Below are 27,956 nucleotides of genomic sequence, written 5' to 3'. Positions count from 1 at the left end.
TATTAATGTAACAGCGTGTCATACTGTAACGAGTCTTTTGTCGCTTGATCGAAAATCGATTAAGCTCAAGGATCTAAATTTAACATTTCGCTATTTCATATCCATCGAATTCGCTACCGCATTTTCCTACCGCAGCATTAATTGCGTGACCGATCATTTTAAATTATGTCATAATTTCTCAGTGAAACGCGATGTCTCGTTTATTTTCCGAAAATATGTCTACGTGGAGAGATTGCTTTTCTCTCGGAACGGTGCAGAGTAAACATCTTCATAATAGTTATTTGTATGTAACAAGTGTCGTAAGATGAAAATTCCCGGGTGCGGAGTTTACGCACGAGCCGAAGGCGAGTCTTTACACACGACTTACACTCCCTATTTTATGTTGCAAGTGCCTGGAAAGTGGTCTATCACGCACGCGTAGCGTGCGTAATGGGGCACTTTCCATGCACGTGTTGCATAAAGATCATTACTGCACGCCGTCGATATCGATTGTATAATTGGAGCTTAAAAATTGAAACATTTTAGTGATTGCTAGAATTATTTACTTTATCTACAGCGTATTTAATAATTGATTGCAATGATTGATGTATCAATATCTCAAATAATCGTTTATCATTAATTTTATTAAAATGTACGGTTTTGCATTCGTGGGGATTTAAATGAAGAAGACAATTATTGAATGTTTAATAAAGAAACACCGAACGCGAGAGAAGGAGAAAGGAAAACGGAGTGAGAAAACAAAACTCGCTCACTCGCTGCTCGATCGACTGCAGCGAGATATTTTGATATATTCTTCAATATTTAATTTTTCACTGTCACACCAATTCTTCCTTGACACGTTAATTCTTCGCTTAGAGATCTCAGTGTGTCGTGTTTTATCTGCTTTCCGAAAATTAATTATGAAGAATTTAGAAAGAAGGACGAGCGCGAATTGCACGTTGTATGCGTCATTATGGATAATGGAAGCAGACATTGTCGGAATACGAAGAACGCATAATACATATTTAAGTATGAGACGCGGATGCGGCGGTCTTGCTTGACATCCCCGTCCGCAAAATCATTCCGAGACTATTACGTTCCATTAAGTACGTGCCTAACAATAAGTTGAGCGCGGGCCCGACCTCGCATCGCGCTTCCTCGGTTTATCGCTAATAAATGACTAACAAAGCCTCGCGGTATCTCACAGTCGCGGAATAAAAACGCCTACGATAATAATGTTGAATATAGAATTAGTCCACGACTGCGTTTCGCATCCGCAATTGTCGCGCAGAAGCATATCGGCTTTTACACATTTAGCCAGGCTCTCCGTTTATACCGCGGCTATAAAATTTACGCTGAACATGCATATCCGTATGTGGCAATATAAACGCTGAATCAATGCCTACCTTGGAATAAGATAGCTCGAAGTCCAATGCGGCCATGGTATGTCGAAACGTTATCGAATATCATGCAAACGATGCGAGAATATAACGCGAGAGGAAATTTTGTTCCGTTCAAGAAAGTTGCGCTACCTCCTAAAGGTTAAAGAAGATATCGAACTCTGTAAAATGAGATGTCATCATTAATTGATTGCTGCCTATAATATAGAAGGCACACTTAAAACTATATAGGTATGTAGTAGGAAAAACGAGAGAACGATATTTGATTAAGAATCTATATACATATATGTTAGTTGTAGAAATCAATATGACATTTCAGATATTTGCGCGAAATTGTTTGTTCCCAATCCATTGTATCGGGATTCAACTTTAAATGAAATCAACGGGGATTTAATCGAGATATACGTAATCATCGGCATTGTTAATGCCGCAAATGAAATCGCTTCCGAGGACGTGAGCCGTCGATAATTATCGTAATTAAAATCATTATACGTGCGAAATGATACGAATCTGATATGATTAGTTCGTTAATGTAATCGTGACGAATTTTTATTTATGTAATAATGTCCGCGTAAAATGATTTTTGCGACCGATTTCTCGAATCCCGGCGCATTTGTAATTCGTAAATAGCGATTACGTTTTTCTCGAATTAGGTAACATTAATGTCTCTAAACCAGGAAACTTAATAGCGTTCTATTTATTGGATGTAATTACGAGCGAAATAATTCACAATTATTATTGTAAATAAATTATACGACATCTATTAATCGAGCGTTAATCGAGATGTCCTCCGAAATCAGATTGTTCCCGAAAGATAAGTTGGAAGAAGGGACATATTTGGATTAATCTTGCAGATCATCGCGAGACTTTAAAACACTCTTCACCGCCTGGCTATCCACCGTGTCTTATCAGAAACGAAAATGTGCTCCTTATCGCTTTTTGCGCTCCGTCCGCCCCTGCCCTCTTAAGTAAATTCCGTAAATGCTTACGGTAATTCAAGCAGGATGCGCCACGCTGGTCGCAGTTTCTATAAATAGGCATTGCTTGATAAAATCAAGATAAAACGGGAGTGCGGCAAACTTGACGTCATCGTTAAAGATTCGTGACAAGTATCAAGAGCGTGATTTCAATTACGAGAAGACAATTAGATAGACAAATATTAATACCTTTTTAATGTGACGAGTTGTATGTTAGCGATAATGATGCGGATACTGGAAACGGAGTAAGGAGATTAAATTACTCTTTATGGAAAGTCTGGATTAAACTTGAGAATAAACCGTTGATCTTCGTGACTAGGGGCAAGATGATGCTGGAGGTTGTTACACGAATGATAAATAGCGCGAAACTGCGGTTGTCGTATGATAAACGGTAATGAAAATCTCATCTGCACATTTCCGTTCCTAACGGCACGTTTTCGTATTGCTCACGTCATTCAGACCGGAGGCGAAATTGACAAGGGGGGAGGGAAGAAGAAGAAACGTTAGAACGTAAGGAATCTCACGTTTACGTAACTCGCAGAAGATTCGCGTGATTTACAGTCTTATCGTAAGTGGACGATAATTCAGGTGTAACTGCCGCGGCCATCACGGAGAATTAAGCGGCGCTGCTATCGAGCCTGATATCGAGCGAAGGGCGTCGAAAACGTGGATTTTTCGCGCGAGTCTTCCCGGGAGTCTTTATCCTAAGTGTTTTCACGCCGGCGCGGCGCGACGCGGCATCGAGATATATCGGCCCCACGACGTTTGCCGCGGAAAAGGATGGACTCCCGTCGTAGAAAAGGCCATTGAACGTTAGTCCTAGTCTACTGGATTCGACGACGATCAACTATGCCGCACAATAGACAATAGATCGTGGCGGCGGCACACACAACGGGCACAACAATGCCCTTCCGCGGAATGTGTATATCGCGCGAGTCTCGCTACCGCGCGCAGATCCGCGCGCGTGTACAACCGATCGGAGCCGTGTTCCGTTTCCGTTTCGAGATTCGGCGCAATATTTCGATACGAACAGCTCCGCGAACGCGATTCCGGAAGTATTGCACCCGTGTACCACTCTTGGCGCGAAGGAACACGATGCGAGAGCTATATAGGGAGGGAGGGAGGGAGGGAGGGAGGAAGAGAGAGAGAGAGAGAGAGAGAGAGAGAGAGAGAGAGAGAGAGAGAGATGTATATGTATATAGAAATCGACTCCGGGATATTCCACGCGTTAATCCTCCTACCGGCACGAAAATGACAATGAGCCGCGACGGACAATAGCCCCGGAGAAGAAAACAATGCCGGAAGAGGGATAGGATATATCGAGCGCGGGAGTCGGCCGACCCTCCTATATGTCTCTTTGTGCGGACAATCATTCGACGTACAATACTCCGTTAATACGTTTCAAATGGAGTCGATGGGGTCTTTGTACTCGCGCGATAACGCAAATGCGCACGCCGGCTTCTCTCTCCCTCTCTCGGCTATATTTAATTAATCGTATGGATATCGTCGAACCCCCGATGGATTGGCCTCGCTTAGCTTCGTCCCGCTTTTGCCCGGCTTCTCCGTGAATAAGAATCTTTGTTCTTTACGTAACACGTAAACCGCGTAACTCTGTATTCCGTCACGTCGCGCATTCCGCGCCGACCGAACCGAAGTGTTCCATCTCGCACGGGAAACATCGAAGATTCTTTTGGAGAATCTTCCGTTCAAAGAAAGCACTGTACGGGCAATCGCGGCATGGCACGGCACGGCACGGCAAGGCAAGGCAAATCTCTTCGCGCTGTAGCGCTCTAGCAGATTCCAAGTGACTTTCCTAGCACATGGAAAAGTTTCATATATATGCCGCGAAATGTCCGACGTGCTTGCGAATCCTCGAACTTTTATATCCGCGAAATATAAAACGACAGGGCATCTTGGCTCCGCGGAAGGTCAGTCTCGATCATTGTCGAGGGTGTCAAGGAATTCGTTGGTTTCCCAAGCCCGCTCGCTGCGCCGTGGCGATGCTGAATAACGTCGAATATAACGGATTCAGATCAGAAGGGATCCGGTGAGAAATGCACGTCGAGGAACCGAAAGGGATTCCGTCGTAAAATTCCACGTGGCTGACTCTCTGTGGCGCGGTGTCATACATGAACGGAAAAATTTTCGCTTTCGCTATTTCCTACGTGATCTCGTAGGTTTAAGTATTTATTGCCATCTCCCCGGCGGTGGGGGAGAGATCGAACATCCTCCGTCGCGCGATACTTTACCCCCCCGGGTTAGCCGCGGTGGCATCGTTGTGGCCCGTATTCGGGAAATGTGTAGGTGCTATACGAGGCATCACGCCTATCGGATGCATACGTATATGTGTGTGTGCATATGAGTATGTGTGCGTGTCGTTGATTATTCTATACACCGAGGTGTCCTATAATACTCAACCGAGCGGCGGGATGCGCAGCGCGACCGTTGATAACGATATCGCACACGCGACGACGACGACGATGACGACGACGGCGGCGGCGGCGGTACTCTACTATTTTTTACGACATATGAGAACACCAGATGGAGAGGATGACGTGGAAAAAAAAGAGCGCAGGTGAGAGGGAGCGATGAGAGGTGGTTGTGGCCCGACACGACGGGTCACGCGAAGCTAAAATTTCATCCGACGACACAAAAGCGTTCCAGCCGTGATCTCCTTCGTCTTTCTTTCTCGCTCCCCCGTGTCTTTGTGTACGTCCACACGCGGTGTTTTTCGGGAATGCGGCATTCCACGACGATCGGACACGTATTACGAGGCCGCCTCTTGGACGTATTTTTTACAGCGAAATCGCTGTAGATTATATATTTTTAAACGACACATATCTCTTCCGTGTCCCGGATTCTTCATTGCCTTTCTTTAACATAATATAGGTTTTCATTAATTTATGTATGTGTATATGTATGTGTAAGTATAAGTATACTTACGAAGAAACGAGATAAACCGCTATTGTTTAATCGAACCCGATGGAGAGGTCAACGACGTCTTGGCTTTTTGCGGCGTCTCGAAATTAATACATGAGACTGAAGGGACTAGTGGGAATAAGCAGTGTTTGCGGTGCCATATACGCTTATGCTCTATGCCTGCAATGGACCTATTCTACAAGCGCGTTGTATAGAGCTATATATATAGCTATATACTCACAATCATCCTTTATTAGCTTATCACGCCACGTCAACGAGAATTTGATTTTCCCGAGAATAATAAATTATTCGATCAATTTCAAAAATTTCCCGAGGACGAGAGTTTCTTGAAATCAGTCGAATAATATTTAGCTCTCTTCTCTTAGCGATTCACCAGCGGCGCACGCTCGATGTGTTCGGTAACGGGTCAATCTTTTTCGTTTTTACAACGATCAATTTTTCCGCGCGTTCGGTAATCCGTCAGCGTGGTCTCGATGTCGATCATCTCCACCGTGAAATGTCAATCAAACCGCTATGACGCTTTCACGTCCACGAGTGGCGCGTATGATCGCACGTATCACCGCGTGCCGCGCGGTTTATCGAGGCAACAAAAGTGGCGACTCTAAATCTGCGTTGAAGGTGAACTGCCCGTGCGCGTTATAATTCCACGACCGCTCTAGTAACGCGCATTCTCGGCTCGTAAATGAGGCGGAGTCGACAACGCACGCGGATCGTAATAAATTATAAGCCTGGCAGTAATGCCGCTCGTCGCGGTCGTTACGACGCGTAAGCGCGCGCGGCCTGATGCTTTGCGCCGCGAATTGCCGACGCGTGTTTCAAACATTAGCCCCTTTTATCAGCAACGAAGTTCCCGTGTTTTATAGCGCGAGCCAACCGCGGAGCTCGTTTGTCATCTGACGAAGAAGTCGACGAGATTTTGTGTCTAATCCACTACATCTGATTTTTTTTTTAAATAATTTCATGTTGTTTTGCGAAACATGGAATTCGTCAGATAATCTGATAAAAAATCAAGGAAAATGATTACGTATCTAAAATCTTGATTTTCTTTTCGATGAAGTGAAAAAAGGAAGTTTGTAAAACTGTATTTCAGTTTTTCTAATCGCTGAAATGTCGTTCGATCGATAGAATAGAATCCTTCCAGAGTATCTCCTTCTGCTGGATCTCGACACTCATTGCTTATATATAGGATCACAATGCGGAAGTTCTAAATCTAATAAGTTTAAGCGGGCGATGTTGTTTGGTTGGCATTCCGAGTGCATCCTCGGGTAAAGAAGTCTCTCATCGGTTCACGCGCGAACGCACGCACATACCTTTTTACGGCTATAGTAAGACGTGTCGGTTGTCACGAAGTAAACGACGAGCGGATTTGGGGCTGCGCCTTCGAGCACCGCGCTAGCTCGTAAACTCTTAACGACCCGGCAGTTTTAGGGCGATGCCTCGCGCATCGCCCGTTCTGCGATGCGTTATACGTTTCGCGCTATTACTGCCACCGCACATTCGCGCCGATGAAACGCAGGTAAAGGTTCGCGCACGGCAAACTTATTCGCGACTATAATTAACATGGCGCGAATACCCGGTTTAAAGTATCTACGGCGGTTTACGAAGATAATTCCCGCTCTAGTTAGCAAGCGATGAGCTCCAGGAATGTTTCAATATGTTTTGGTTACTCTTTTAAAGACGGATTTTAGATTTATCTTTAGATCGACCTGAGAAACTATCGAAAAATGGTGATTTATGTCATTGAACATCGCGATATCCCCGAAAGTGCTCGACCTGTTTATAAAGTAAAACGATATCCGAAAACTGAGAGACGTATATGATTCCGCTTTTAAAGCAAATCGAAGTGAATGGAATAAATTTTGGTCGCGCGAAGTTTCGTTTCCACGATAAATGACTTCGATATAACTAACGTACGGGTCTGTTTGATTGAAACTTGAATAATATGTCATACCAAATATTTTGAAGTTCTCTTATTTTAGAAAAAAATATTTTGAATAAAAGTTTTACAGAGGGGAAATATGATACGATAAATTTTTAATGACATTTTAATACGTTTCCTATTGATGATATACAAATGCTTTTTCTAAATATCACATGTTTTCCATGCATTAGTAAAATTATCGTATTGATCTATGCGCAAAGGTATTATGTTATAATATAAGTATTTTTTTTTTGAAAATTGAAAAATCAATGGAAAAATAATACAACCCAATGCACATTCAGATACATCGTCTTTAAAAATCAGATACTGAGAAGCCATGATGTATGGAATAAATGTTTGATCAGAATACCATGAATCTCATAGCTCTTCAAGAGCTTACGCAGCATCGAAAACTGATATTGATTCGTCTTATCCGATTGGTCGATAGTAGTTCGCGAATTAGGCGTCGTATTATCGGAGGTTTCGCTCGGTATTTTGTAGAGTAGCTCGGAGAATGGACGCATAACCGCGCAGGAGGAAAAAGTAAGTCTCGAAAGGATGATGGAACGCTAAGGATTGATTATAAGTGGCTAAGGATTGACCTCGATATGCCGCGCAAAGGGGATATCAAGCCCGCGCGCCAGGCCGACGTACATACACGGATGGCGTGTAAGCGCGAGCGAGAACGCGAGAGGTGACTCGGGCCTTACGAGGCCGCGAGGCAAAGTAGTCGGGCAACTTGGTTTAATTGAGTTAGGTGCGGCGACAGTAATCCATAACATGCGCACACAGGGGAGCCGGGCGAGCGAGCGAACGAACAAACGAATGAATATGGGCGAGAGAGCGTTGGTGAGACGAGACGAGACGAGACGGTCACCGGCGCGGCGCCGGGTTACAGAGGGTTGGAGAAGGAAAGGCGGAGAATTCTCGCCGCGATTTCTCTCCCTCTCGCGCGTGTAACGTGTGCGCGCGAGACCTGGTTTAGCTTCGATTATCGATACGAAATGCACTTACGGCGCATAATGCACCCACGAGGCAACAGTTTCGCCCGCAGTCAGGCGTATCCGCCGGGTGTCCGCCCGTCCTTACGCGATATTTTACCTCGCGCGTACCGCCTTTTACCCCTTTCGCGCCACTATGACATCCGCCATAATCATCCGTCGAACGCGCAGCGATATTCTAATAAAATTGAAGTGCGAGGGTGTATCAAGATCGACGTAACGCATTCGTTTCCGCATCGAGATTTCCGTGAAAAGAATTGCACACATAATATATTAATATTTTTTATATATTATATATATAATAAATGTCAACATTAATGCATTTATATATTAATATTTTTTCCTGTAATTAACATTTATATATTGTTTTTATTAGATATATTTTTCTTATTTTTAATAATGTTATATTAATAGTGTTATATTTGTACAACAGAAGCATCGGCGATTCACTTTCAACTTTCCGAAATTTTGCTGAGCCTTTTTCACGAAAGCTCTCTGTTCGATATAACATAATTAATCTACTTCAATTATCACGCGATCGGCGCAGGTAACCGCTGAAATTCGTCACGCAAGCTTGGCTAGCATTATTTTTTTTTTTTTTTACCGTAAATCGACTTAAAGCCATTTTTTTTCCACGCCAGTCCGTGCATCGCGTTGTGTAAATCGAGGAGGGTGTGTGCGCGCGGGAGTTTCGTAAGCGTGTCACCACGTTGTTATTTATTGCCAGTCACGTTAGGTATGCCGGTACGTGCGCGCGATGACCTGGTTATCGATAATCCTCACATTAGATAAACCCGCGTGGTACGGTAGGTGGTAGGCGCGCGCCGCGCCCATCCGCGCGGCAATCTTTCAACAAATTAACTCCTCGCTCTTCGTGACGAGCGGCGACAGCGCGCGCCGGGGATATCGCGCCACACACACAGCCCGCGATTATGCGAGAGCCTTCTTTCTCGGCTCTCTTCCGGGGGGGGGGGGAATATATATGGATTTAGGCACCCTCGAGGATGCGCAAGCTCTTCAAATTGAGTCGCGCGCACCGAATGCGACACGTCAAACACACTCACGCGGTTCACTCGCTCGCGGAAATGCGTGGCGCGCGATCCGTAATCCGGCATTTGCATAAGCCTTAAACTAAACTAAAACGTATAAACACGCTTTGCCTTCCAGGTTTATCGTCGCGTGTGCCGCGAGACCCGGCTTTTCCTCACGGCCGTGCCTAACCCCACGCGGGACTATTAGCCGTCTTTCGCTCGAAAACCGCTGCGTGACGTCTCGCGAAGATTCGCACGCGGCCGGCTAATTTATTTCTCGGTGCATCGTGCACGTCAATGCGTCTTCCTCCCTTTCCCCCATATTTTTTAACGCTTTAATTAAAGCCCCGGCCGAACCGGGCGTATCCATCTCGCGACGCGCAGGCGTTGGCCGCGCGCGTTTTAGAAATTACTCAACGCGGAAGAGCAATCGCCGACCGAGAGTCTAATTAGCGAGCTCATTCCCGCGGCTCTATCGCTTCCCTGTCCCGCGTTTCCTCCCTCGCCGCTCACGGCGGTGCCGGCGTGCATCTCTATAACTTTGACAATAATCCGGCCGTAATACTCTCCCAGAAATCGGGGACAGCGACGTGTTTCTCGATATCTCCTTGGATCTGGTCGCTTTCCAACCGTTGTGTAATCTTCGTCGCTCGTAATTGAGCCGATAATTACGCGGTTCTACATGGCAAACAATTAGGTAGTCCTCCAGATCAATCGCACGGGAATTTCGTGCGGTTTTCCATGCGCGACGGAAGCTCTCGCTATTTTTTTTTTTTTTTTTTTTTTTACGGGGGGCAATCGCGGCGGAGCAATTTTTAATATTTTTATAAAATTCGCCGGGAGCGCGTCCGCAACAAACGGCGCGCGATTACACCGGGGAAAAAAGTGGGAATATAATTGGCTTCGTTTCTGGTAATGAGCGTTTGATGCTATCGGGATAAATTTCGTGTTTCGCTTTCCGTGTCACCGGCGCGCGGCGCGGGGTCGCGATTGTTCAGAGATACGTATCGGTCGCTTCAGGAAATATCGCGCGACGCGACGCCCGGGCGAGAGATATGAAAAATGCGAAACGGCTCCCGAGCCGACGCGAATCCTTTTACAGTTGACGCTTTTCCGATGACGTCGCTGATAACGCTATGCCGACGATAATACCGGAAATGTCATCTCCCGGGGTCGATCCCCGTTGCCGGCGTCGCCGACGCCGCGCCGCCGGCGCGACCGGCTAAATCCATGCTCGCGAGAAAGTTCGCATTTTTATAAATTTTTTTCTTTCCCCTCCCTGTCAGCGAGTTCTCGATGGCGCACTACGGCGGAATTGTAGAACGCGTTCGTACAATAAGCGTGGAAAAAAAGCGATAAATTCGGGAAATGTTTTAACCCAATTAGATAAGTTAATGGCACATTTTATCGCGGGGGCGCTCCAGCGGAGATAAACGCGCACGCCACGCGCGGATACGTGAAAATTATAAAGATTATCCGTGCGTATATTACGTTTAGGCGACTTCTCGCCGTAACGCGATTTGGGTATTAGCGGAATAACCGGCGCGGCAGGCTGCTTAAGCGGCACAAACATACAACGCCCCGTCGCGCGCCGACCGGCTCCAGCACTTAGTGAAATGAGGATTAATAATTTCCGCGGTCGTCCACACGGCGCGGCGCGGGCGGGGGAATACCGGTCGTTCGTGCGTTGGTTGTCCTCGCGAAAAAATTTACCAACGGGAAACGCCGGGCGCGATAAGCGCGCCGATTGAATCGGTGCCAACTACACTTTTACCGGGTTTAAAAACTTATCATTGTTTAACTATTCGCGCTGTCCGACCTGGTCCGTTATCTCACTTGCAGAAGGCGAGATTCGAAGCGAAATGTGAATTATTACGACGAATTTGCCGCGTTGTGATTTCTGTTAATACGTCGAGCAAATACATCTTGGAGGAATTTGTTAAGCGTCTATTCTATAAGCGAATTAGTTATACCGAGTTCCCCACCGGCGTTTCTATCAAATTTCGCGGATTCGCGAACGCTAAATAAACTAGACGATATTCCCATAATTTCCAGCGGGCCGCGAGGCACGATCGATCATCTGTCGTCGAGGAGCAATTATCAAAGTGCGAGCGATCAACTTCACATTTACTCGATGTTCAGGGCATAACAAAGACACGGGACGTAAAAAAAAGGTGGAGAAAACAAAAACTAAAAGGCAGAAAGACTCCCGGGGGTTGACGAGATTGGACAGTATATACCATGCACAGGTATACGAATCGAGGGTTTTTCGCTGCGGATTAGAGAGCGTTGCGCGTTGCCACCTCCGGAAAAAAGCGGGACGGGCGGGAGGAACGGTGCGGTCGAATTCAATAAATCTCGCTCGTCGATAGTTTCGATAAATGGTTTTGATACGGAACACGGCGGCGGGCTCCATCCGTAATCCGCTAGAACGTACCTGGGTTTTCGGCTTGTGACATAAAATGTCGTTGGGTCTCTTCGGGCACAAAATAGAATATAGGGCGGCACGACTGACATGAATTCCTCCTAACGACGCGAGTACGTGAGATCTCTCTCTCCCTCCCCCTCTCTCTTCATTCTATCTTCGCGAAAAATCTTTTCTCGCGAACGGATAGATCGCGCGTCACTTTTCTTCTGCTATCTTAGCGTTGAAATCAGGCTTGATGGGAGTATTTATTAATCTTGCGTGTTACCGTTCATTCGGTGAGATATATACATACCTTTTTGGGGGAGTACAATTACACAATAATGTGAGGAGAGATATTTACAATTCACAATATTAGCACATCAAATATTCGCGGCATGTACGGCAAATATGCAGAAGTTGCGGAATGTGCGATTTCCCTATTTCGGAATATATTCCAAACTAACTGCGAATCAAAAGAAGTAAAGTTGAGGTACAGTCAGTCGATGGAAGGCTGACACACTCCTAGTCGCCGTGTTGCATTGTTGACAAACGTAATGAAAAATGGCAATCTTTGCCGAGCATGCGCTGCTGCAATATCTCTTTGGCATTTGAGCGCATTGAACGTTAGAGTGTACGGCCTCATAAAAAAAGGTGAACTGGCTGGGGCGTTTCACGTGTGCATATCGTTCCATTTATCTGCGCCTATTTCCGGCGTTACGAGTTGTTTCCATCGAAAATAGTCGTTGGATTAATCCTCTCGATGGGGCAATAATCGCGCCGCGATATGCAACGTATCGCATTGGCATTTTTCGTAATTTCGCTCTGCGGCGTGGTCGAAACCACCGGCTAACCCGCGCGGTCCTTTATCGAGAAGCGCGATATAAAATGTAACGTAAAACACAACCCTGGGGGGGGAGGAGGGGGGTTACCGGGAAATTTGATAGAGAAATTTCCCGCTAATATGCGGGGCTCCGCGGGCGAATGCAGTATATCGGGCGAAGTACTTAATGGATCTCTGGCGCGAAAGAACTGGGCTAAGAGATGCTTTTTTTCCCCTCGAAGAATCTAAAGGGAACGGGGCGCGAAGCACACAGCGATACGATGGCGCTTAACACCGGCGGCTAACGCGGAAATACAAATGCAGCCTCCGCATGCTATTACAGATGTTGCCCTCAACTGGGGCGGAACAAGATAATGGACGAAGTGTTAATTTGGATGTGTTTGAGAGGACGGGATCGGTACGCGGTTACGAGTGGAGTGTGTGCTCGATTGAGTACGAGCGATAATAAATTTGAGTGACGTCGACGATTGTTCGGAACGATTTTGACACAGAGACAGAATGGGAGAGGGGAGGATGATTTCCAATTCAATTATCGGGGAGGTTTCCTCAATCGACGAGTTATATGTGAATAATTGTACCTGTTATATACGTTGTATTTTAAACAGGTTGAGCGACAATCGTTTATCGGTTTTTCCGAAGAAACATAATTAAGCTCGTCGCTATGAATAATCATTAACGTCAGATCAATTAGATTGTTAAACGCCACTTTCACAAATCAACCTTTGCGAAACGATAAAAAAAGAATAGGAGGATCGAGGCCAAAATGCTAGAGCAACAATGAAAAAATCCGCGCAAACGATTTATGGCCCAAGATGCCCGGCTGGCTTCCACTCATTCTGTCGTGTGTTATTTATTTTGTCGTTTCACCATATTCCGCAGTGACGGGTTCCGGGCGTGAACGTTTGCGAGCCCGGCTGAATTTTATGCAATTCCGGCGATATCGCTTTTTCGGCGGCACAAATTTACTTAAAATTCGGAACAGAGCCCGCATTAAGTGCGGGTAAACCGCATTGTGGCTGGAGCCACGCAAGCTGCAGGAATGACAGCGCTTCGTCGCCGTCACGTATTGCGGTCGCAGTCGCAAAGCATTAACAAAAGAGTGACAGGGAACGTTTTCGGTACTCAAAAATACCGAGTGTTCAATAAAATGAGCGCATTTTGTACATACCGTTCTCTCTTTCGCTCTCGAGCGCGCGCGTCTCTTTTTACCGAAGCGAATTATTGCATCGTTATTATATTAATAAAAATCTCTTTTAGAATTACGTATAGGTACTTTTTTTCGCGACCAAACGACAGTTGCTAACAACAAGTCTTTGTGAATAATTTTGCATATACCTACTTGGAAGCTGTATTTTCTTCTACACGCCTTTCGCTCCGTCTTTGTGCATTAACTTAAAGGGACTCTAATGCCGCATTAGCAATGCCTACTTTGCGTAACTTATGAATAGTTCTGAGATAGCGTTCCAAGTTGTATTCCTCGCTCTTCGGTGTTGCTGGAGTAGACATTGTTGTGAATGATGCATAAAGATTCTTGCAGCCTCGAGGGTTTCGCCCCGAGATATGTAATTTCTAATTCAATTAGCATTCGGTACTTGGAAATTTAATTAAGATTGTTCCATCGCAAGTTACTAATTTTCCCTATAATATTTCGCTCCCATTATATCGTTTTGCACGTATATACGCGGGAGCTGTCGTGATTGTGATAGTTAAATCTCGCAAAAAAATGCGTAACGAGGGAGCGCTTGATATTTTAAATTTACGTATAAAATGTAAAACGAACACCGGGGAAAAAAAATGCCCGTGTACGGCCAAAATAGATGCGATAGGACGATGTAAATGCGAGCTGAAATAATTATTAAGCGGATTATGCCATTTAACGAGGAAGAGAGAGAGAGAGAGCAACGCTCATCTTAGATATTATAAATTCAACGTTTGACTCATATTTCCATATATTATTAAATATATTTTCATCGATTCTGCTCAAGTATTCAATGCACTATATTCGATGAGATCTACATAGAGGTGATAATGTATGTTCACGTACCACAATTATTTTGGTATCATCAAGTATGCATTAGACTTATTAATGTAACAACGTTGCGATATGTTGTACTAATGTTATGCGATAAGAAAAACTCGTTCTGTTTCGCGGTCTCGCTTCCGCGGCGTTGAAATGATGTCACGCGTAACGACGCATTATCCCTAAATCCAAACGATGCTCTTGGGCGATTATCCGCGCCTTATCGGGCGCAATATCCTAAATGGGCGATATCGTCATCCTCCGTTTCTTCTTTATGTTACAGCGTCTGCAACGAGATTGAGGCACTCAAGACACCTGGACGTGAGATCGCAGTTTCTGGGCGAGGGTGTATTATCGGTGAGTGCTTCTCGATTCGTTCTTGATTCGATTTCTCGTCTTCCCCCCCCCTCCTTCCACCGCCGCCGCCACCATTTACACTCCTTTCCTTCTGTCTCAGACACCGAAGCCCGGTTCCTTTTACCACCCGAGATCCCGGGGATGATCCAACCAGATCCCCGTATAAACCACCTTTCCAGCAAGTTGGATAATGGATTTGTCCCTTCCTTCAACGCCTATCTGCCGAACACTTTAAATATTTACCGTGCGTAGTCTATGTGACATCGACGAGCGGGGCCTGAATTCATTGCCACTCGTTGGATATGCATGGAGCGTGCGAGAAGTCGCGATCGAGGCAGCGAGTTTAAAATATATTTTATTTTAACATCTTAATATATATTTTTATAGAGTTTTAGATTTGGAACTATATGAAATAAACCGAATAAATAACGGTTTACTTCGCCAGTCAATAATTAGCTTATTAACAGTAAAGACTTTAATCGACTCTACTGCATGGCTATTATTATAATCGTCATGACAATACGACCATTGATTTAAATCAGAATAATTGTCAAGACGTTTTGATTTTTCTAAATTGATGTAATTTTGATGCTTATATATATATATATATATATATATATATATATATATAAGCATTCTATATTTAATTTAATTTAGTGCGAAAAATATTACCTCAGCCAGGGTTCGAACCTGGAACCTCCCTCATTCCGCGAAGGGTGTCATACCAATTTTATCACTGAGGCATGTGGTAATAACATGTAACTAAACAATAATAGAACGGAATTAATTAAATTATTTAAATATATGAATTGATATATAATATAAGCATGATTATATATAAGCATCAAAATTACATCAATTTAGAAGGACCAAAATCCATGGTCAAAACGTGTTGACGATTAATCTGACCAAATTCAAATGGTCATATTGTCATAACAATTATAATAATAGCCAGTAGAGTCGATTAAAGTCTTTACTGCTAATTAGGCTAAATGAAATAAATATTGGCTCTTGATTGACGTTTTTAAAAGAATTAAAACTCTAAAAAAAATATTGAAGCTAATACAATATCGATATAAGCACGGATTTTTATACGATATAATTAAAAGATACGTAATTATTCATGATACTCGCACAGAATTATCGATATCACCGTTGTCCTCTATTTAGATCCTTTTAAATCAAATGTTGTTCATATTAGCTGAACGAGATCATGGATCTCTTTATGTTCAGCATAAAACAAACCTCAATAACCAGTGATCTCCAACGGATCAACAATCGCGTCGTGGTATTTACGCGGACAATATTTAGTTTTTGGAGTCCATCAAATGCAAATATCATATACCATGTATTGTCGCCAAAGTCGAGATTTACTCAGCAAACTTTTCTCTGACAGAAATACGTGTTTGACCAAGCAGCTCGCGCCAGATTCGGGCTTTCCCTTTGTTGTTTTACATGAAACGTCTTGAAATCGGACACTCGTAATATGACGGTTTATGATGCAAGATTCTTGTATTTTGCCAATCAATATCATGGTTTTCAAACGTTTGCCGGTATTGACGTGATCTTTATTTAGATTCAAAACTTGATTATTACGTAATTCGGTTGCGGCCTTCAAGCTAATCGTATTTCCTTTTGCGTTATAAAAAGAAGCGCTAATAATCCGAAGGAAGTTTCCTTTATTAAGCATCTTTCTTTAAAAGTTCCGAAAATACCAACGAGATTAGACTGAGCTAAATTCTTAGTAAACGCATTTTGCTCCGCGTGTCGTATTTTGACACAATTTCGTCGGGAGTTATCCGTGCAAAATCAGTGATTTTCAGCGGCGCGCGACGTTTAGACGGCGTTCAAAACACGAGCCATAACAGCGAAACGGCCTTACATCTCCGGTCTGACATCGTGGCGCGATGTTGCTCTTCGTGCGATCGTCATGCATAAATAATTCGCCGCAGAGATCACTCGTGATAGTCGTGATTCGATGAATAGGTTACGCCATACGTTCATAGTGCGAGACATTTTGGTGAGAAGTGCTTGGTTAGCGGCCCTCGAGATTTGCTTACGAATCGCTCGTAAATCGTTGACGTTATCGCCGCCGAAGTTCGCTTGGCGAAGCGTATAGGATATTTAGGAACGCGAACTTGCGGACGAAGAACCATAGGGGGCCATTCCATGCGCATGATTCGTTAGACAGGATTTCGACAAATGGTACGATCTGACGAGAATTGCCGTTTCGCCAGACCCGTAATTGGATGCTGAACTTGTTTGGGATCTAATCTCGTGAATACCAGACAGACGTGGCAGAGAAGTTTCCTATAATTCAAATGTGATCTGTAGATTCCACGTGGCACACAGAGGGGGCTACTTAAACTTGCAGCGTTTTAGTATAATTAAATATCTATTCGTAATCGACTCTAACTGAAAGAATAAAGCAATGGATCTGTGATTTTTTAATTAATTATATAAATATTATTTCTACTTTATTAAATATATACTTTCAACGCTGCCGGAATAAAATTTTAATTATTTTTATGCATCTGAAATTCTGATATTTACATTTAAAATGAAATTGCCTGCCTCCTTGCTTTATTTACGGGGGCTCAATTGATCATGATCTTTCAATTTTCAACGTAAGGTATCTCGCTAACTTTAATTAAATTTCTCTTGAAGAAATTTAAGTACTTAAAGAATAATAAGGGTTCGCGCTACCGCGGTGTAGTAACCTTTTTCATGATGCATGGCATGTAATGAAATATAATTTTCTTGTAGACACTACGTTAATAGAGCGAGAGTAGGTTTGATATTCAGCCCCTTTATGAAATCCCATTGCTTTTACCTTACCCTTTAAGCTCACATTGCGAATCAGAGATGATGGTCGCGCGCGGTGATTCGAAGCTGTTTTGCATATTAAACGTCGCGCAAAAAGATCGCGAGCAACTTCGCAACGCATGAAAGCTTTCTCGCTTTCAATATTAAATTAACAGTCGAGTATATCTCGAGCGACCATGCATGTTGTGTGCATCGTTAGCTTGAAATTTGTGCCGCAAAGTGCCTTGAGGGAGGAAGCCATCCGGATATACATACACGCGTAAAGATGTCAATTTCTTCGCTCATTTTACGACACCGTTGTGAATTCACTCAAATATCATATTCACGCTGACGTTAAACGGAAACGCTGCTGTAACTAACGCAATCGCGTATATGCGTCTCATTACACCGGTACAGCGGTATTAACGACGGCGGGGAGTTCTCGTCGTGACCTGCACTCTCGTTTCCGTTCGAGGACTTTTCTTTTCGCTACTACAGGCTTGTCTGCGACGCGACGGTGGAAATAATTATAAAGTGTCTGCTACCTAGAAGAACCTGATGGGAAACCTGGGAAACCTGGGATACTCTGAGAATCTTTCCCTTTGCTTGCCTTGAAAAAAATCAGAGAACTTCTTGGAGAATTTTATCGGGACACCCGGAGAACGTTCGGTCGAAATTGTCTCTTCAAAGATTTTATTTTCAGCTGTTTTGCGAGCACAAAAATGTCATATTTTTAGTACCGAAGTGCTATATAAATCTCGTTTAAAAAGATTACTGCAATATTTAGACGTTGACATCTTTTTACGTTCACGAAAGAGACTCTATTTTCTTTTATTTCTTGTGGATAAAAAAATGAGAATTTTATGTAATGTGAAATATCTATAATATTTAAAGTTCTATATTTATTTTGAGCTTGCGCCTAAAGACGCTCCGATTTTGCCTCTGAATTCGAACGAAAACGCATAGAAAATCAGGGAATCCTCACGGATGATTTTTTTTTTTTCAAGATTTCAGCAGATATTAGAGTTACGGATTTTAATTGACGGAATTTTCTTTCGGACAAGTCGGCAGGAATCAGCCGCGGATATAACGTAACGGGGTTAATATGCTAAAACGCGGCTAACTTGTTTATCGTTAATGAGGCTGGAAAGTACGAGAGCGAGTGCTGGGCGTTATATCGAGGGTAACGCATGACGTCGGCAAAGTGCTGCGCGAAATTCTGAGCGGTCTGAGGGGGTTTGCTGGGGATGCCGAGGCATGCACCACCGTGCGAGCAAACACAGCGCGAGCACACGCGGATTATATTTCTTACCAAATGTTGTTTACCCAGGAATATCGTTATCCCCCGTGGGACAGAAAATAGTAATGAATATTAATGTCGCGATCATTTAATTACATTGAAGATAACGGTCTAACGTGAGCGCGCGCGCGCGCGCGCGCGCCCAGGGAATGCGCGGGGATACTTAGCGTTATTACGAGCGTCAATCTTTCGTGTTTTGGCAGGGGATTTAAGGCGCGAGAATCGGTGAGAAATTCGACGCCGGACATACTATCATCCGCGAAATTAGTTTCTCCGCAACAACGTTCGGTAAATTTTTTACACGTCGTCGCCGGTCGTTACTCGCGATTCGATGCATACCGTCTCTTCTTCTCTATTCCCCCTCTAGTTTAAAAGTTAAACGCCGCACGTCGGTCGATGGTGCACGACGATGGTTACGTACGTTAAACATTAGCGGATCGATCCTAATCGCGATGAAATGGTAACGCAACGTACGAGGGCGGTTGCGACCAATAATTTATGAGACTATTGACTCTTACCGAGACGCAACAGACCGCCGCGTAACTTCGTGCAAAGCCGCGGGACTTGCGCCAACCTTGCCACATGCTCTATAGATCGTCGACATGAACGACGATTATTACGAAGCGCCTTAGTACGATGCTCCGTTTTTTCCCACATTCCCCCGTTCCCTCTCTCTTTCACTTTGTGCTCCTATCCTCTGTCCCCCCGTCTCGGGGGGGCTGTGTGTTGGACCTTTTATGAGGAAACGCGACATAATAGACCGCCGGAGTACGCGCGCCGTGATTAATGGCGCTTGGTTTATGAGGAGCGCTTTGATTTATCGAGCGCCTTGTTCTCCAAAGTCTTTCCCCGTCCCGCACCCCCGTTTCCCCCGCGCAATGCCAAGTTTACCGATTAATCCCCCGGACATCTTTCGAGTGGAGCGCCTGCCTCGCGCCCAAGTAACACCCGCGCTAATAGCCGTCCGTTTCTCTTGCGCTTTCAGCTCGATGAAAATCACAACCACAAGCCGGTGTTCTCCAATTGCTCGAATTACGCGCCGGTGGTGAAGGAGGAGGAACCGCCTGGCACGGTGGTGATCCAAGTGTACGCCGAGGATAGGGATCCGCCGGAGGATGGAGGTATTGTATGGCAGCGCGACATCATCGCGTATATATCACACATGTCACACATAAAACGTCTGTGGTAAATTATGCGCGTGGTAAAAAAATAAAAAAGTTGTACATGTCATTTTTATGACATGTACATCTTCAAAGTTTTGCGACCTCAAATTAAAACGGAAAAAAAGTTTATGATGCACGATCCGTGTTTGAGCTTGTTTTTAATCATGTACCGTGTCCCCGGTATGTTTTTCACCATTTATTTATTATTTTTGACGGATTTTTACGCGCGTCACAATGCGAGATCAGGCAAACGGAAATATCTTGTCGCATTATTAATTAATAAAGCAGAGATACGTACTATTTTCTCTCATGCCAACAAACCGCGATGAACGAAAATAGAGCGTATAGGCAAGTGATTATAGTTCACTCGCGACATGTTATGCAGAAGAATTATTTTATACGACAAGAGTCTCATTTAATTTGAGCTCGAAATCAAATGAATTTTTTATTAAAGAAGTCTTGAAATTGTTGAAACTTGAAAACATAGTTAACTTAAAAACAAAATTATTATCTGTATCTGTACATAAATGTAGAGTGGATGGAAATAACGTTGTAAACTGTGTTGTAAAAGAGAAACATGTTTTTAAATATGTTTCAAATATATTTTAAATATGTTTCAAACATGTTTTAAATATGTTTCAGGCATCCAAATATTCCTAGGAAAATATTGTTTCTAGATATTCGAGACTTCTTTAATAATTTCAAGACTGAGTTATTTTTCAAGATTTTCAGAAGTTTGATTTTAAATAATATTTTCAAAATAATTCATTTTTACATGATTAATTTGCTTAAAGATCTTCTAGGAAATATTTATAGGAAAATATTGTTTCTAGATATTCGAAACTTCTTTAACAATTTCAAGACTAAACTATTTTTTAAGATTTTTAGAAGTTTGATTTCGAATAATATTTCCGAAATAACTCGTATTTTCGTATGATTTGATTTTCATGAATTTATTTGAAGATCTTCGGAGGACAGATTCGAATTTCTATTACTATCTCGATTATCCGACGATCGTCTGATCCGACCTCACATTTTCAGGTACCATTACATACAGCTTCGTGACCGGTCCTGAGGAAAAATTAAAATTCAAAATCAACAACAAGACGGGCCTCATCACGACGACCCAAATGCTCGACAGGGACGAACCCGCCAGAGAGAAGGAGGCCTATCTCACGGTACTCGCAATCGACAATGGAAGGCCGAAGCTGGATGACGTGTGCACATTTAAGGTCACCATCGAAGACGTCAATGACAACGGACCCGTCTTTGACAAAGTGGTACGTCTCGCTAACTACCTAAGTTACCAACTCGTTACCAACTTCCTTACGGCTCGTATATCTGCAAATACGAATCTGGGTGCATGTGGTGCGAATAAGCGTCTTCATTATATGCATACGCCATAATTATACGGATGTAATAGACTTAGCCGAATTGTACTGAAAAAAGAAAAAGCGACCGTAGAAGCTTTTTTCGTATTTACGGGATGATAGTGCGTTTTTTTTAATGCAAAAAGGCTAATTTTTTATGAATATATGTGTATAAGTTGAAAATATAAAATAAATTATTTTCATACGAGATTCATTTTCGATAAAAATAACGTTACCAAAATGAACTAATTCTTTCAAAGAAATACTGACTTTTAATTAATAATAATAATTTTGGAGAAAATAAATAGTTTCAAGTGTATGTGTGACTCATACGTTGTTATATAAAATATCAGCAAGAAATTTTTAAACGTAACATTTATGTCTATAGAAATGTTGAGAATTAATTTGATAATGAGTAGCTCGTGAGTTATTACAGTGGATTTCCGTACGTTTATATCGCGTAAATTCCTCTTTTTCTTCGTAGACTAACATAACAGCCACTATCGCCACTAACAACAATTGCTTGAATTTTTTGTTTCATTTCAATCCCAGGTCTTCCGTGGATACGTGTGGAAGGTTGGTTCCGAATACGTGGTGTGAATGTTGCTCGATATGTAAATGAAAAAAATAGAAGTGTCCCAAGTTTTGTTTCCTCTCTTTTTTTTATGCACACCAGTTTGCATATATTTCATGAAACAAATTGTCATTTTTATGTATCGAATGAATATCTTTCCGTGCGCACTTGAAAAAATATTTTCAGATTTGACCATGAGAATTTAAAAGGGCACGAGATAAAAATTTACCTTGACATGATGGATACAGAAATTTTGCATTTGATTTATAACTATGACGAATATCAGCGCAACGTGACGAACTACATTTTCCAATTATATATATATATATATATATATATGTGTAAATTTATTATCATTGAATCTTATTATTTAAATTTATTATTATTATTAAATTAGCATGCATGTACGTGTGGTCTTTTAGGAATGGTAATTGTACCGTAAACACGATTCGTATGAAAATTGCATGGAATACATCACGCTAAGTGCATTTTAGAAGCCACGCGCACGTATTGTGCGATTGTCGGTTCTCGCTAATACATTTTGGCTTGTTACGCAGGCATACACGGAATCTGTGCCGCAAGATTTACCGGTGGGTCGCCAGGTCATGCGAGTTTCTGCCACCGATATCGACAATGGCAACAATTCCGTCGTACGGTATAGTCTGTCTCCTAAGAAACCGGATGAGGCTGTATACTTTCGGATCGACCGCGAGTCCGGTGTCATATTCCTCAACAAGGCTATAAACGTAAGTAATGCGAAGGTGGAATGATATTAAGAGGATAGCGCTTAAACGCAAACTCCGTTTTACTTCGAACAATGTTACTTCGAAACTAGAGCTTGTAACACTTATCTGACAGTTTAAGCGATAATTTCGTCGTTTTTCATTAAAATCCGTAGTTGTTCTAAATTTTGATATTCATCGGCGAAGTTTGTTACGTAAATGTATTCTCTTTTGCTATTTTTAGTAAACATTTTGCGAGTAACGCCTGAAACAAAAATGTTTGTTGAATAATCGACAGAAATATTATCTTATTTCTTGCGTGTACTAAAAATAATATTCCCGAAACCCTGATAAATAATGGAACGTATCGATCCATCTCTTTTTCGATAAGCTTCCGCTTCCCCATTTTATTTAACAAATCATGTATGTATATATAAATGTCCTGCATTATGGTCATAATGAATTTGTGCAGCGGAATCCAGATTACACATTTAGTATGACGGCGATCGCCGAGGATCTTGGCGAATTCCCGCAGAGCAATGTCATTGATCTTGACATACGGGTTGTGGAATCGCATAAGAAGGCGCCAGCTTTTCTACCGAGGTCACCGGAGCCGATCAGACTTAAGGAGAATTTTAACGATTTCGATTCTAGCATTGTCCGTTTGAAAGCGGTTTCCAACATCGAAAATTCTAATAATTCGGACGATTCGTATCTAACGTTTGAGCTCGTGACCGGCCGAACAGAACAGACCAACAAGGGGAACACTTTTAGGTACTACACGAATTGCGCTTACCGTGTTTTCACTCTATGTAATATGAAACAAAACATGTTAACGATTGCGAACCAACGCGCGTTTTCAACGAGACTTCAACAAAATATTTTATTTCACGTTCATTACAGATTGGAATCCAATAAAGATGTAGCAGATATCAAGCTCTCTCACTATCTTGATTACGAGAGTAACACGCAATACTCATTAATAGTGAGAGTACAAAACGAGTATCAGTTAGCTGCTGAAACGGTGGTCGATATCGAAGTTCTAGACGTAAATGACAACATTCCAGTCTTCCGTGAACTCACAAGAGGAAGCGTGTTAGAGAACGAACCTCGAGGAGTTCCTGTGATGCAAGTGCGAGCCATTGACCTTGATGGAACGTCCGCTAATAATCAGGTATTAAAATTTCACAAGTCATATTTTGTGTGCTGTAAGAGCGTCTTTTATTATAACTTATACGTCAAAAGTTTCATTATGTCTTGCACTTAACGCAATATCACGACTTTCATCCTCAAAAGGTTAGCTACAAGTTGGAGAACTTCAAGGACCTCTTTGCCATCGACCCGCAAACTGGTAATATCACTACGTTAGTGACATTCGACAGAGAAGTCAAAAATATCTACAGTGTGAAAATAATAGCAACGGATAATTCTCCGAGTGCTTTGTTAAAGAGTGGAGAGCACAATAAAGGACCACAGGATTTCCAAATCGAAATCGCTGATAAGAACGACAATCCGCCTCGTTTTACCCGGAAAGTGTACACTCATAATTCGATTGACGAAAACGCCAACATTAACACGGCCGTGACTGAAGTCAAAGCCAACGATCCCGATACGGCGAGCTCTGTCACGTACAGCATCATATCGGGAAACACCGACGACAGTTTTTCTATTGAAGCTATATCGGGAAAGATTCGCGTGAACAAGCCGCCCGATTATGAAAAAATCACCAAGTACAATTTGACTGTGAGAGCGTCCGACGGTGTGTTTAATGACACGGCGCAAGTCGAGATTTTTATCGAAAACGTTAATGACATTTCGCCGGTCTTCGAAGACTTCAACAAAAATCCAACGATAGAGGAAGAAAAATTGGTGGACGGTAAGTAAAATGTTAACGCGATAATTTTCGAATAATCCGGCAAAATTAAAATCTTTTTTTCTAACAAAATTTGTTACTGTTTGTTTAGGATGTATCACCACTGTGGTGGCTTATGACCCTGATATCGAAGATAGAAATGCCGATCAGCACATTGCCTACTTCATCATCAACAAAGAACAACAGCCCTTAATAGGAATCGACAAAACTGGCTGTATGAAGTTGAAAAAACCATTAGATCGTGACAAACCGAATGGTGATTCAACGTGGATTGTAAGTTATTAATTATACGTTTAGGACCTAATATTTTAAGGAATAAATTTCATTTTTTAATTTTCTTTTTTTGTTGTTTTTGTCAGGTCTCCGTAATGGCAAAAGACGAGGATGGTTTGGGTCTTCAGAAAACGGTGTATGTTAATATTACTCTCATAGATATAAATGACAACGCACCATTTCTCGATATTCCTTACCCAGTAATTTGGGGTGAAAATAAACCACCCAGCATGATAACCGAGCTTAGAGCACGAGATTATGACTCCGAGGAGAATGGCCCGCCATTCGAGTTCAAAATTGACATCACTGCGGACCAGGAAATCACAAAAAAATTTGATATACGTGAGACTAGTTTATACGCGCGAGTGGTGTTTGATCGAGAGGAGCGGAAAAGTTACGATATACCGATCGCAATCACGGATAGTGGTGTGCCACCTATGACGGGTACTTCGACGCTTACCGTGATCATAGGCGACGAGAATGATAATCCTATGCAGGAGGGCTCGAGTTCGATATTGGTTTACAATTATAAAGGAGAGTCTCCTGACACGGAAATCGGACGCGTTTATGTTAATGATCCGGATGATTGGGATCTGCCGGACAAATCTTTCGATTGGGCTTCTCCTCACGACGGTTTCCATCTTAATACCATTACCGGTATGATCACTTTACTGTCGGGTACATCAAACGACACCTTCGTGTTGAAATTTATCGTCACCGAGAAAGGCCAAACTATTCCATCGCATCAAGTACATGCCTACGTGAACGTCACTGTCAAGGAACTTCCCGAAGAAGCTGTTGACAGATCCGGTTCCGTACGATTTCATGGACTAACGGCGGAGGAATTTGTGGAACCTGACGAATCGGGTGTCAGTAAAAAGGAGGTATTCCAAGAGAAATTGGCAACTATGCTGAATACATCGGTCGAAAATGTCGACGTGTTCACCGTACTTCATTCGCCTCATCACAACAATAGAAGCTTGTTGGACGTCCGATTTTCGGCGCATGGCAGTCCGTATTACGCTCCCGAGAAGTTGAACACGATTATAGCGCAACATTCGAAAGAAATCGAACGGGGGATGAAAGCGGACATCTTATTGATGAACATTGACGAGTGCCTGTTCGAGAAGCTCCACTGCAACAATTCGTGCCGCAACTTCTTGAACGCCAGCACCGTTCCATATGTCGTCTACACCAATACCAGTTCATTTGTCGGTGTTAGGGCGGTCGTAGATCCGCAGTGCACTTGCCACGTAGCGGAACCTATCGTCTGTTTGAACGGTGGTACGCCTCTGGCAGAACGATGCGAGTGTCCGCCTGGTCTAGAAGGGCCGAGATGCGAACTGCTGGGCATTGGATTTCACGGAGACGGTTGGGCTATAATGCCGCCGCCTGGTCAAGCTTGCGACGACTCACATTTAGGTAAGTGTAATTTACACCATTTCCGTTTTTCATTTTTGCACTTTTATTCACATGTGTGCGTGTGATTATCGTAGGATTGGAGATAACGCCACACGTGGACAATGGTCTTGTATTCTATTTCGGTCCCATGACTTACAATCCGAAGCTTGGAATTCAGGATTTCATGTCTTTGGAACTTCAGCATGGCTTCGCTGTATTGTATGTTGACTATGGAACGGGAACTGTAAGGCTAGATCAGAGACAAATCAAATTAACGGACGGCAAGAGCCACAGAATAGACGTTTACTGGAAGAAAACTGTAAGAATTCTCGTTACATGTGCATCGTTTTGTTTAAATCAAATATGCAATTTATCTTAATCATGCTTGTTTTTTTTTCCAGTCGATAGAGATGATAGTCGATAAGTGCAGCATATCCGCTTGCATGAGTCTCACTGCACCGCAAGGCACCAATGAATTTTTAAATGTTAACAGTCCGATGCAAGTAGGTGGTACATTGACTAATTTAGCGCACTTAGCATCAAGTTTGAAATGGGATCATAAACCAACTGACAAAGGATTTGTTGGCTGTATACGTAATATGACATTCAATGGAAATGTAAGTAATGAAAACTTATCATGGTCATAATAGGCGTAGTTATGGTAAATTGTGGAGAGAGATTAAGTTATATCATTTTATTTGTTTCAGACGTACAATTTAGGTATGCCATCGCTGTCCAGGAATGCGGATCCTGGCTGCGATCATGGCATGGCAAAGGCCATCTCGTTCGGAATTGGCACGAATTTTATAGTAGCTATTTTAGTTTGCGTCTTGATATTGTTAATATTGCTCGTGGCGGTAGTTGTGCATAGGAGAAAGACGGATGATCCGTATACAGATATAGACGATATTAAAGAAAATATTATCAATTACGAGGACGAGGGAGGCGGCGAGACTGATGCGGGTTATGATTTAAACGTCTTGAGAGCCATTTACGACGCACCACCTATTGATTCTAAGATAGCTCCAATTGGCCTACAGGGTAGAGGTATGATAACGACAGATTAAAGTGTTATTTGCGTTATGGATTATTTTAAAATACGAAAATTAAAGAGAAAATATTATATACAGGAACCGACGAAGTTCCAGACATTTGTGGCTTCCTAGATGGGAAGAAAGAAAGCTGCGATAAAGATTCCGATACAAATCCATTCGACGATGTAAGGCATTATGCTTACGAGGGAGAAGGGAATTCCGAAGGCGACCTATCGTCATTAGCTTCATGTTAGTATTTTTGAATCTCAGAAAATCTCTTAAACTTATCTACTATATTACTACTATATATTCTTGTATCGTTTTCTTTATTAATTTCATTGTTTTCTTTTTGTTAATAGGCACTGATGATGGAGATCTCAATTTTAATTATCTATCTAATTTTGGACCAAGATTTAGAAAATTGGCAGATATGTATGGAGAAGATCCAAGTGACGAGGAAAGTGACGGAGTCGGTGAACGAGAGAGCGAAAGCTGGTGTTGAGTTTTCCTAAATGACAACATAGATATAAAATTTTAACGCAGGTAATTTTAACGTAGTTGCTTTGT

The 27,956-nt window shown here is 42.7% G+C and overlaps 1 protein-coding gene and 1 long non-coding RNA gene across 4 annotated transcripts in view; one reads left to right on the top strand and one right to left on the bottom strand.

Annotated features, from left to right (window-relative positions):
- Positions 1 to 27,956, bottom strand: part of LOC143899996 (uncharacterized) — a 168,860-nt gene that overhangs the window by 9,759 nt on the left and 131,145 nt on the right. The window lies entirely within an intron of this gene.
- The window catches only part of Shg (DE-cadherin), a 122,473-nt gene that overhangs the window by 90,904 nt on the left and 3,613 nt on the right, over positions 1 to 27,956 (top strand). Inside the window, exons 2-16 of one of the 2 annotated variants that reach the window (XM_077410868.1) lie at positions 14,801 to 14,874; positions 19,965 to 20,100; positions 21,184 to 21,422; positions 22,065 to 22,088; positions 22,644 to 22,832; positions 23,281 to 23,582; positions 23,712 to 23,982; positions 24,105 to 24,684; positions 24,773 to 24,954; positions 25,041 to 26,376; positions 26,451 to 26,674; positions 26,757 to 26,972; positions 27,063 to 27,402; positions 27,486 to 27,638; positions 27,749 to 27,932. In XM_077410868.1, coding sequence (XP_077266994.1) covers positions 14,801 to 14,874; positions 19,965 to 20,100; positions 21,184 to 21,422; positions 22,065 to 22,088; positions 22,644 to 22,832; positions 23,281 to 23,582; positions 23,712 to 23,982; positions 24,105 to 24,684; positions 24,773 to 24,954; positions 25,041 to 26,376; positions 26,451 to 26,674; positions 26,757 to 26,972; positions 27,063 to 27,402; positions 27,486 to 27,638; positions 27,749 to 27,891 — 4,409 coding nt within the window. In that variant the 3' untranslated portion in view covers positions 27,892 to 27,932. The remainder of the gene's footprint in view (positions 1 to 14,800; positions 14,875 to 19,964; positions 20,101 to 21,183; positions 21,423 to 22,064; positions 22,089 to 22,643; positions 22,833 to 23,280; positions 23,583 to 23,711; positions 23,983 to 24,104; positions 24,685 to 24,772; positions 24,955 to 25,040; positions 26,377 to 26,450; positions 26,675 to 26,756; positions 26,973 to 27,062; positions 27,403 to 27,485; positions 27,639 to 27,748; positions 27,933 to 27,956) is intronic. The other variant, XM_077410867.1, reaches the window with a different exon arrangement.

Source organism: Temnothorax americanus, unplaced genomic scaffold (assembly GCF_048541705.1).
Source record: "Temnothorax americanus isolate GAGA-0224 unplaced genomic scaffold, ASM4854170v1 Scaffold29, whole genome shotgun sequence".
NCBI lineage: Eukaryota > Metazoa > Arthropoda > Insecta > Hymenoptera > Formicidae > Temnothorax > Temnothorax americanus.
This window is presented reverse-complemented; position numbering and strand designations above follow the sequence as displayed.